This window comes from Acanthisitta chloris, unplaced genomic scaffold (genome assembly GCF_000695815.1).
Source record: "Acanthisitta chloris isolate BGI_N310 unplaced genomic scaffold, ASM69581v1 scaffold17835, whole genome shotgun sequence".
In the NCBI taxonomy this organism is placed as follows: domain Eukaryota; kingdom Metazoa; phylum Chordata; class Aves; order Passeriformes; family Acanthisittidae; genus Acanthisitta; species Acanthisitta chloris.
Window position 1 is genome coordinate 134,593 of NW_008672564.1, and position 10,952 is coordinate 145,544.

Here is a 10,952-nt window from a genome sequence, read left to right on the forward strand (position 1 = left end):
GGGGCTCCAGGGGAGCTGCAGAGGGACTCTGTGTTAGGAACTGCAGTGACAGGACAAGGAGGAATGGGGAGAAATTGAATGGGGGAAATTTAGATGAGATCTGTGCCAGAAGTTTTTCCTGTGAGGGTGGGGAGACACTGGCACAGGGTGCCCAGGGAGTCTGTGGCTGCCCCAACCCTGGCAGTGTTCACAGCCAGGTTGAATAAAGCCTTGAGCAACTTGGTGTGGTGGGAGGTGTCCCTGCCCAAGGCAGGGGGTTGGGCCTAGATGATCTCTGAGGTCCATTCCAACCCCTTAACATACTATGAAACCATGAAACTATGACTGTCCATTTTGCTGCAGTATATTCCATCAGAGTATCTGACAGTTCAGGCTTGTATTGTCAGACCCACCTGTCAAGCAGATATACTCTGTGTCTCAGTGTTGTACACAACCTGTTGTCTCACACACTTAGACTGAGCAGCAGCACACAGTGCTCCCTGATTTATGATGCTATGTAATGCATGCAGGCTGCTGGGCTGGCTGCGGAGAAGCCAAGCTGCAACTGCTTCCTTTGACCTCACAGTCCAAGATGGAGACTGCTGCAGTGCTCTGATACACTTGGATTTCTGTGTGTGTCCCAAGGTTGTGAGTAACATCCTGACAGCCACGTCTGAGCCGTAGGTCCTGTGTTGTGGTGAACCTGTGAGCCCATTACCCTGTGCCCCGCACAGCCCCGCGCGCCGCAGTGCCCCTCACCTGAGGCTGCTGAGATGGGGTACCCGTTCTTCCTCCACGTGATCTGTGGCTCTGGTGTCCCACTGACCCTGCACTCCAGTATGATCTTGCCACTGATGTTGACCTCCAGGTCGGTGAGGTTCTGTATCACGTACGGTGCTGCCTTTGCTGCGGTCACAAAGGAAAGAGCCCACAGTCAGCACTCAGAAGGCATCACCTTCTGCATGGCCTCTCAGAGCTGGACATGGCAAACGTTTGGCTAATGAGTGGTGGCAAAAACCTCCAAAAGATTATGGGAAGAGTGGGTGAGGTTGTTTGGTTTATTTTCAAACTGACTAAGCTTAGATTCAGCTGCAGCTCAAACCTCCTAGATTTTCTCATCCTCTGAAGAAGACAGAGGCCTATGAGTGGGTGTTGCACATGCAGAGTGCACACACAAAAAAAAAAAGAAAGGGGGAGGAAACAGTTCTAAGGGTTTTGTATCCTCCATCATGAGTGTAGTTGTAGTTAACTACAAGGCATGTTAACCCCCACTCTGTGTTCATTTATGAAAGATAGAGGACAGCAATGAATAAAATCACAAGCACAGCACAAAACATACCTAAAACCTGCACTAAGGACAGTAACTGATGGGTGTTAGAACACTGAAAAGACCTTGTTTGAATAGGGGAAGGAGGGTTGGTTTGGAGAGGCATTTATATCTGTGTTCTCTCCAATAATTGCCTCTGACATGTGCCAGACAAATAACAGACCCCAGTCATTCTCAGGAGAATGTGATCATGGTGCCAGTTCTCCATGGATGTATTCCCAGTTCAGCTGTGTTTTTCCCATAGCCATCCTGTGTAGGTGTCTGTGTAGGTGGAACTCTGACTAAATGAATAAAAATATCTCCAGGGGAGAGGAAAATGAAATGCTGGAACGCAGAGTGCAGAGAAAACCCAGTGCCTGCTGTCAGGTGATGCTCACAGGTGGTTCTGGTGTTGGCTGTGGGGACCAGCCAAACCCTAATACCCGGGTGAGATCCTTTCCCTTCCTCCCCACCTCAGGAAGAGGCAGGTGCTCATGTGTTTCTGAAAATAAATCACCTCCCACTCTGGTATCAGAGCTGTGCTAGCCACAGCTGTGGTGTGGGTGAGCATCTCTGTGTGTGTGCCTAATGGGGGGAAGGGCCTGGGACAGGTCTGCTGGCTGCACGGGACAGGAGGCTGAACAGGGATGTGCTCATTCACTCAGACAAGGATGCAGCCAGCACTGCATGGCCTGGGTTTTACCTAGTGACAAGTGCTCATGGCAGCACAGCTGTCCCTTCAGTGTCCCATGAGCCGTTAACGGAAGTGGAGAAGCCGATTTGAAAATCCCAGCTAATTCAACTTCTGAAGGACTGACCAGCACCCTGGCTTGCTGCTGTCTGCTTCAGTTCTGCTCCCTTTCTGTGCTTTGGGCTTTTCTTTGTCATTGGAAGATAGTTAATAAACCCACCCATTCCAGCAGCACATTTTCTCCTGAGGAGGTTTAGAGCTGATCACTCGCTTTCTTCACTATGAAGGAGAAGAAAATTCACCAATTTTCAGTGAGTTTCTACTCGAAAAAGTGTCCTGCCCTTTATATTCCCATAGCAAATGAATCTGGGCTTCAGGATCTGTAGTCTTACTGTTTTTATGAAAATAAAAGAGTTGGAGGTTGGGCATAAGTAAGAAAATACTGGTTTTACTACAAAGTGCATCCCTCTTACCCAGAATAAATAGCACACAACACTTGATTATACACTTGACCAGTGACGTTTTGGATTACATCTGCTAGGTCCAAATCTATTTAGGCATCTCTGTCATCCTGGCAGCTGTGAGTGGGTAGAGTCTTCTACCAAATTCATATACATCTGGGGTTACAGTCCCAAATTACAGAGTTCTGGTGTTATTAACGTGGTGGGAAAGGCCTTTTCTCCTCAGTCAACAGTACATCTGTACCCAGCATGGAGTTAGGAAGATGAAATGCTGCTGAAATCACCTTAATGTCTTAGGCAAATATTTTATCCAGACTCATCAGTGCCTGTATGAGTAATATGCATGACTGGGTGTCAATCCATGTACGCTATCGTGACAAAACCCCAAATCAGAGCAGAAAGTCTGTAACAGGACAGTCCCTAAGAAATGCTGGACACCTTCTGCTTTGAAAGGCTTCAAATGGAGCAGCAGATGCACAGCACTTCTGCTCCTGCAGCAGGACAGCAGCACATCCCACTGCCACTCTCCCCTGGCACCTACCTCTGACCAGGAGCTGAGAGTGCTGCTCCAGCGTGTCCGTGCTGTTGTGCTGGTTCTGGGCTTGGCACTTGTAGAGGCCACTCTGCTCCTTCGTGACATTAGGAATGACCAGTGTCAAAGAGATGGAATATCTGCCAGTTTTCCTGATCACAGAGTCACTGGGAGCTGCCTCTAAGGAGGGGTAGTACCAGGCCAGGTGTGTGTAGATGTACTTGGAAGCCCTGCAGGTCAGCCAGACGTCGCTCCCCACAATGGCTGTGACTTGGGAGGCTGTTTGCAACCCAGATGGCACATCTAGGAGGAAGAGACACATGTTTGCAATTAAGTCACAACTGAGAAGATCTTTGGTTGCCTGGTTGCAACTTGTGGTCAGATTTCCCAGGCCAGTGGTAATGGACTGAGCCTGGTTTAATGAGACCTGTGTTTGCATGTGCAAACAGGTACTGGGGATGGTAATTAGGTATGTGAATGTACCTCTCACAGTCCAGTGCTGACCTGAGATAGTTCAGCCCTCGGTATTCCAATCATTCCATTTCCAAGTAATGAATTGAAAGCTTATAAATAGAAGTAGTTAATGGACTGGGAGAGTTTAATCCAGAGAGGTTTCTATCCAGGTAGAAAAATGTGTTTGTGAGCTCTTCCCTTTCTATCTGCAATCAGTGTTTGAAAGTATAATTGCAGTGGAATAAAGAAACCTGTTCCCATCTCTCAGAAGTAACACTTTCTTCACCACTGAACAGTCTTCCCAACTCTCTCTTATTTCAGCTATGCCAATATTTATTTTCATCACATGTGCCTCAGTGGATATTTGCTTGATCACTGATGGATTAACTGATCTAATGATGTATAAATCCTTGAGGCCTTTATATTTAGCAGAGAAATACTCTGAGGCATGACTCCAATCTAGCCACAAAAGAATAAGCTGGGTTTTGCTGCATTTTTAGCAACTTTTCACTCCAGAAAAAAAAATCTATTTTCTTGAAGTGGAGAACTGAATCCATTTGAAGGCAAGAAAAACTGTTTAAGTAGAAGGCCAGAGCGTGGCCTGCATATACATTCCTATCGCTGCATTAGCCACCAGGGACCTGCAATTACACTGTGGCTGAAAGACATTCTTTTCCCTTTTGATTCTGTTAGTTTCAGGGATCTATCCACCCAACAGACCTGAATGAACATACATGTCTGTTAGGTCAGGATTTTCAAGCAGCTGAGAGTTATGAGGAAGCCCTTATCAATGTTACCAGGCATGGTATGGGGATGGGACACCTTGGGAGGACTCACTGTGTCATCTTCTGAACAGGAACAGTGTTTGCAATAAATCTGAGAGGTTAGTGTTTCAGAACCAAGCTGTTGGTAAAATGCTTTCTCAAGCCAGGATGAAATGGATGGTATTTTGAGAAGGACAGTGTCCCCAAGATAAGAAGTACATAGACCTGTTGGAGCAAGTCCAGAGGAGGCCACGAAGATGATAAGAGGACTGGAGCATCTTCGCTATAAAGACAGAATGAGAAACTTGGGGCTTTTTAGCCTGGAGAAGAGAAGGTTACATGAGGACGTCAGAGCAACCTGCCAGGATCTGAAAGGGCTACAGGGAAGCTGAAGAGGGACTCTGTTGGGAACTGGACTGATAGGACAAAGAGTAATGGGGCTAAATTGAAAGAGGGAAATTTAAATGAGATATTAGGAAGAGGTTTTTTCCTGTGAGGGTGGCGAGACACTGGCACAGGTTGCCCAGAGAAGCTGTGGATGCTCCATCCCTGGAAGTGCTCCAGACCAGGCTGGATGGAGCTTGGAGCAACCTGAGCTAGTGGAAGGTGTTCCTACCCATGGCAGGGTTTGGAATGAGATGAGCTTTAAGGTCTCTTCCCACCCAAACCATTCTGGCATTCAGAGGAGCAAGTGTGCATTGCACTTGCCATCTGACAATTTCCACATGAGGCTCAGACTGCAAACTCTTGCAAAAAGTTCTGCAGAAGCTACAGTTGAGCATAAATAGTGAGGCTGTTGAAATAACCTATCTACTTTATAATAAACTATATATTATATAAAATACAGAGCCCTGAAGGAGCTTTCTGATATGATTAAAAGTCTCTCTTCTTCACAAGTCATCTGCAATAGAACCCACGAGCTTTGCTTCATGGTTTTTAAAGACTGGCACCAGAAATATTTTACAAAAGATCCACAAAGAGAAGAGACCCCTCAGGCTACTGCTGTGGAAATTGTTACTTTTCTTTTCTTTACTTGTCATGAAATTTCAGTTTACTCTGTGTTGTTAGGCTCAGTTGCTCTCTTGCTTGGTGCCAGCTGTACACTCAAGCTGACTTGTGCAATACCTCCATTCCTCACATCTGGTGTCCTGTGCTTCCAACATGTCAAGATGATGCTTATCAACACGGGAGAAAAGTCTGAGGCCAGCAGAACTTCTCTAAACAGGAAAAATTGAGATCCAGTGAAAACAGTGGGATGTGGCATGAGCAGCATTTCAGCAGCTCTCCTGAATCTGTCAAAGCAAAGTAGGGGAAAAGTGCCTTCTTAACTTGCCTTTTTCTTAGTTTCTCTTCTAAGCACTTGCTATTCGCTGCAGCAAGAGCTAAAGAACTAAGATAGCTGGATCTTGGCAAGACTCAGTTCTTTTATAAGTTCAGTGGTGTGGGACACCTCCCGAGATCGCCTCCACCCTGAATTGTCCTGTGATCCTAATGCTGGGCCTCAGTGAAAGTACAAAGGGATTCCAGGTAAAGTGATGAGGCAGGAGTTTGATTACATTCCTGGCATAAAGCACAGTGAACCCCTGCAAACCTGCAAGACAAGCCAAATGCTGGCCTTGAGGAGTGAGCCTGGCAGCCCCATGTGCCCCTGCTTCTATCATAATGTCACAGTTTCATAGCATGTTAAGGGGTTGGAATGCACCTTATAGATCTAGTCCCAACCCCCTGCCCTGGGCAGGGACACCTCCCACCAGAACAGGCTGCTCAAGGCTCCATCCAACCTGGCTTTGAACACTGCCAGGGTTGGGGCAGCCACAGCCTCCCTGGGCAACCTGTGCCAGTGTCTCACCACCCTCACAGGAAAAAACTTCTTCCTAATATCTGCTTTATATTTCTCCTCTTTCAATTTATCCCCATTATTCCTTGTCCTATCACTCCAGTTCCTAACAAAGATTCCCTCTCCAGCTTCCCTGTAGCCCTTTCAGATCCTGGCAGGTTGCTCTGAGGTCTCCACACAACCTTCTCCAGGCTGAACAGCCCCAACTTTCTCAGCCTGTCTTTGTAGGGAAGGTGCTCCAGTCCTCAGCTTCGTGGCTTCCTCTGGACTTGGTCTGACAATTCCATGTCCTTCTTATGCTGAGGACATCAGAACTGTATGCAGAACCCCAGGTACTTCAGTTCTGCCTCAGGAAGGCTTTTCTTCAGAACTTCTTACATCTTGCAGCCCCATTCATCTTGCAGGGTGAATTTCCTAGAATGTCTGTGGGAGAAAACTCACCCCAGGGGAAACACTGCATGTCTTGGGATAAGGCACTGGCTTGGGTATGGCACTGACAGCATGGGCTGGAGCACCCAGCTGGCATTTTAGTGCAAATTCCCAATCAACTGGATGTGTTAATTTCCAAGCCCTGAACTGTGAAGGATGCTCAGTAGTTTTGCCTTGCTGCTGGACTTGAAAGTTGCAATTTTTTTCTAACAACTTAACATTCTGGGAGCAGAGGCCTGGCTTGTTTTTCTTATCATTCCTTCTACTGACATTTTTTATTTAGTATTTTGAATATTTTTAGCTGGAACCTGTGCTATTCTCTCCCATCTTGTTTGCCTTTCAAGCAGCTCTTTCAGCTCCAATAGAATATTCATTGATTTTCATTGCAGTGGAAGGAAAAAGAGAGGAAAAAAGTCTCTCTTGCTCTGCTCTCTCATTTCTCCTTCTACCTGGATTATCTGGGGAGTAACTGCAGCTTTGAGAGCACATTATAAGTCAGTTCATCTCTTAGACTACTTTGCTTACATAATCTTGAACCTGAGCAGTGATTAACTTCCTCTCTCTGAACAGATACAGTGTTTTATAATAAGACTCCTAATAAGTTGGCTAAAAGAATGCACCATGGGGCCTTTTCTCTTTTATCAGCAGTCACCAAACATTTGTCTTTAGTATTGTATTACAGTTTGTAGTAGCCACGAATTTCCCTCTTGACCGTGCAGGATTCCATGGCAAAACAGGGAAATAAGGCATTGGGGGAAGGTAAAAAGGCAGCATAAATCAAAGGAAAGTCTGGCTCCATTTGTATTTACAAGGAATTAATTGTTTTTAATTTCCTGTGATTTGCACAATGATCTGTGTAATTCAAAACTTCTGCACTTTCCCAAATTCCATCCCTGTGCCTGTCAGGGTTGGGGGTTGCCATCAGGCATATGGATGTAGGGAGAGTGACAAAAAGGAAGAGTGAGCCCCACCATCTGAAACAGTGTGGTGCTTGTCAGCAATCCTGTAAACATGTTGAGAATAGGCAAATGCACGTGGCACACAGTTGTACAACAGCTCAGCTCATACATTGTTCTGCTCTCTCAGACCAGATTTTTATCTCCTGTTCGAAATGTAGTATTTTCTTTCTGCTAGAAATCTTTAACTCAATTTTTCTGAGTTGTTTTTGCAATCAGATAAGCCCTTGGAAAAAAAAAAGGCTTTTGTTATTATTTGATATTCTTAGCATAAATCATTTATATTCCAAGAACATTCAGAGGTTTCAGAGGGGTGGGAACTCATTTTGCTGTATGTAGTACAATCAAGACTGGAATATGGTTGACTGTGGACCTACAGTAATATAGAGCTGCCCTTTCCAAGGTGCAGACCACAGATTAGAAGGTAAATAATACTGGTCCATGGCAGAGAAGCCCTTCAGGAGACACCAGGTCAGTTTTTCACCATACTAGGACAATAGCAGTCTGCCTGGAGTGTCCTTTGGAGCATAACCAGAGGTGTCTGATGACATTAGGCAGTCTGAGCATCTGATGACTCATACACATTGCCTCTGCCCATGGCTAAACAGTCACCTGCCTTCACTGGGAACACTCATGTCACAATGGTGGTAGGTAAGGGAGGCAGGAGACAGATCTTGTTTCTGCTAGAGACAGTGAAAAGGATCTACACAGAATAAAAATGACATGCTGGAGGGAAGGGATGGGCCATCCAGAGGGACCTTAACAAGCTTGAGATGTGGCTAATGCCAACCTTATGATGTTCAACAAAGTGAAGTGCAAGGTCCTACACCTGAGTAACAGCAATACCTATAGGCTGGCAGAGAAGTCATTGAGAGCAGCCCTGGGAGAAGGACTTGGGGGTGATGGTTGATGACAAACTCACCATGACCTGCAAGGTACACTCACAGCCCAGAAACCAACTGTGTCCTCGGCTGAAACCAAATGACTGTGGGCAGCAGGTCTAGGGAGGTGATTCCGCCCTTCTACTCTGCTCTTGTGAAACCCCACATGGAGTACTGCACACAGCTCTGGTGGCCCCAACAGAAGGACATGGAATTGTTGGAGCAAGTCCAGAGGAAGCCACGAAGCTGAGAAGAGGACTGGAGCACCTTCCCTGCAGAGACAGGCTGAGGAAGTTGGGGCTGTTCAGCCTGGAGAAGAGAAGGTTGTGTGGAGACCTCAGAGCAACTTTCCAGGATCTGAAGGGGCTCCAGAGAAGCTGAAGAGGGACTCTTTGTTAGGAACTGGAGTGACAGGACAAGGAGTAATGGGGATAAATTGAAAGAAGGGAAATTTAGATTAATTATTAGGAAGCAATTCATTACTGTGAGGGTGGTGAAACACTGGCACAGGTTGCCCAGGGAGGCTGTGGCTGCCCCAACCCTGGCAGTGTTCAAAGCCAGGTTGGATAAAGCCTTGGGCAACCTGGTGTGGTGGGAGGTGTCCCTGCCCAGGGCAGGGGGTTGGGCCTAGATGATCTCTGAGGTCCATTCCAACCCCTTAACATACTATGAAATTATGACAAATCTTGGAATAAGAGTTAGGCCATGGCACGATGGATAACACTGTATGCATTGCCATGAGCAGCTTTAGGAGGGCTTCATAGGGTCAGTAACAGCCAGGACATCTGCAGAAATAGCTCAGAAAGGCTTTGGGCCTGTCACTGTATGATGAGATTTCTCATCATGTTGGACCCCTTATATGGTTCAGATTCAGTTTGATCTCCAAACCCTGTTGACCCTTCATGAAATGAATTCCGCTGGCAAATAAATGATTTAAAAATAGAGATCAGTGCTATTTCTGGTGTCCGTGGGAGTTTTTGTGGGGGTTCTGCAGTGGAAGAACAAAATAGCTGCTAACATCATTCCACTGGGATAAATACATTTTTCTGAAGTGAACATGGTGGTGATGAAAGTGTCAGACTCAAGTGAGGCATGTCCCCAGAGAACAGCCTGGACAACACGTGCAGGAGTTACCCTGGAACACTCTGCCATGTCCTGGGAAAACATCTCAACCCTGATGCAGTGGGACAGGGTTTTGAGGTAGTTTGGCCTCTGTATCAACTCCAGATTTCTAACCAGGGAGAAGATAGTTAAGCTCAATTCAGCCAATATGTTTGAAAGCAGCTCAGGCTGCCCCAGCCTGTTTGCTGTTAGGAGTTAATGGGAGGTCAGTTCTTTAAAACCAACAAATTGCTGAATTAATTGTGGAGTGCCACAACTTGCAGCTGCTTTGCAGAGAATTGTGAGATGCTACAAACCTTTGCCAGACATTGTCCTAAAGGCCTGTGCATGCTGGTGTGCTCTCAGGCTCTAACCCAGCCTGCAGATCAGCTTTTAGGTTCAACCTACACAAAATTAAGCAGCCTAACAATTGTACAGTGACCTGCTTAGAGCCTTAAGCTTTTGGACATCCTCTGCTTGGAACCTTACAAGCTGTCCCTGAATGTCTGTCCAACATTGAGACTAGATGCAACTCCTGGTGAGAGAAATGTGGCAGTGGCAGAGCCTCCTGCCCCCAGCAGCAGCCCCAGCTTTGCCCTACCTCTGATGCAGACCTGCAGCAGCTCTCACAGCAGCCTGGCCACTGCTGGAGTAATACAAGTTACTCAGCAGAGGACCCTCATGTGATTAAACCCAGCGGCAGGTCATTCTGCTGCTATTTTACTGTGGCAACATGACCCATTTAGGATCAGGATGGCTACATTTAGAAAGTATTCGTTCCTTTCTAGTCCATAAAGCACTATTTTTAAACACAGCACTTCTCAAAGCAAGTCATGCTCATTCAGCATCTGCCTTTTGTCCAGAATGGCACAGGCCCAGTCTTCCCTTCACAGGCAAGAATATATCTGTCTTGCCAAGCCCTATTCACCTCCTGGTCTGCTTGGGTGGAAACGTTCCCACCATAACCACTGTCAGTAATTTTGTCCAGTGATTCATTTCCTTCATAATTAAAATGGCATGATTAAAACATTTGTGTATCAAAACATTGCTAGATGGATCTTAAAATCAAAAAATCTGAAATATTAGCTCACTATGGGGGGGAAAAAAGCCCTACATAACTTTATTGCTGAAATGAAACACAGTTGTGAAAGGCACATGGGATGATCTGTCCCTTTGGATCTGACCTTATGCTCATTGCTTATTTACTTGCAGCAGCTAAGGTTTTAGTCACCAAGTGTTGCAGTGCTGTGAATAGCTTGCAACACATGGCTGTGGGTGACCCATCCAAACAGAACAGCTGGCAGAATTCAGGGCAGAAACAAGCCCACGTGAAGCCTCAACAGTGAAGTGTAAAATTAATAGCTGGTCTTCAGCCTGCCTTGAACATCTTGAAGACCTCTTATATCTGAACTGTGTTTCCCAAAAGTGCACCTTGAAGGGCTTTTTCCTAGGTAAATAAAAGTTAGGGCTTTGGAAAATATCTTTTGGAGGCTGAAACTCTCTTCTGTCTCCATAAGGCATTGGGGTAGCACAAAGAAGCTTTAACAAAGGTGAACTCTTTC

General features: G+C 46.0%; 1 protein-coding gene across 1 annotated transcript in view; it reads right to left on the bottom strand.

The window, feature by feature from the left end:
• Positions 1 to 10,952, bottom strand: part of LOC103802127 (vascular endothelial growth factor receptor kdr-like) — a 97,390-nt gene that overhangs the window by 35,473 nt on the left and 50,965 nt on the right. Inside the window, exons 12-13 of the mRNA XM_009074579.1 lie at positions 2,979 to 3,272; positions 739 to 885 (exon numbers count right to left, since the gene is read on the bottom strand). Coding sequence (XP_009072827.1) covers positions 739 to 885; positions 2,979 to 3,272 — 441 coding nt within the window. The remainder of the gene's footprint in view (positions 1 to 738; positions 886 to 2,978; positions 3,273 to 10,952) is intronic.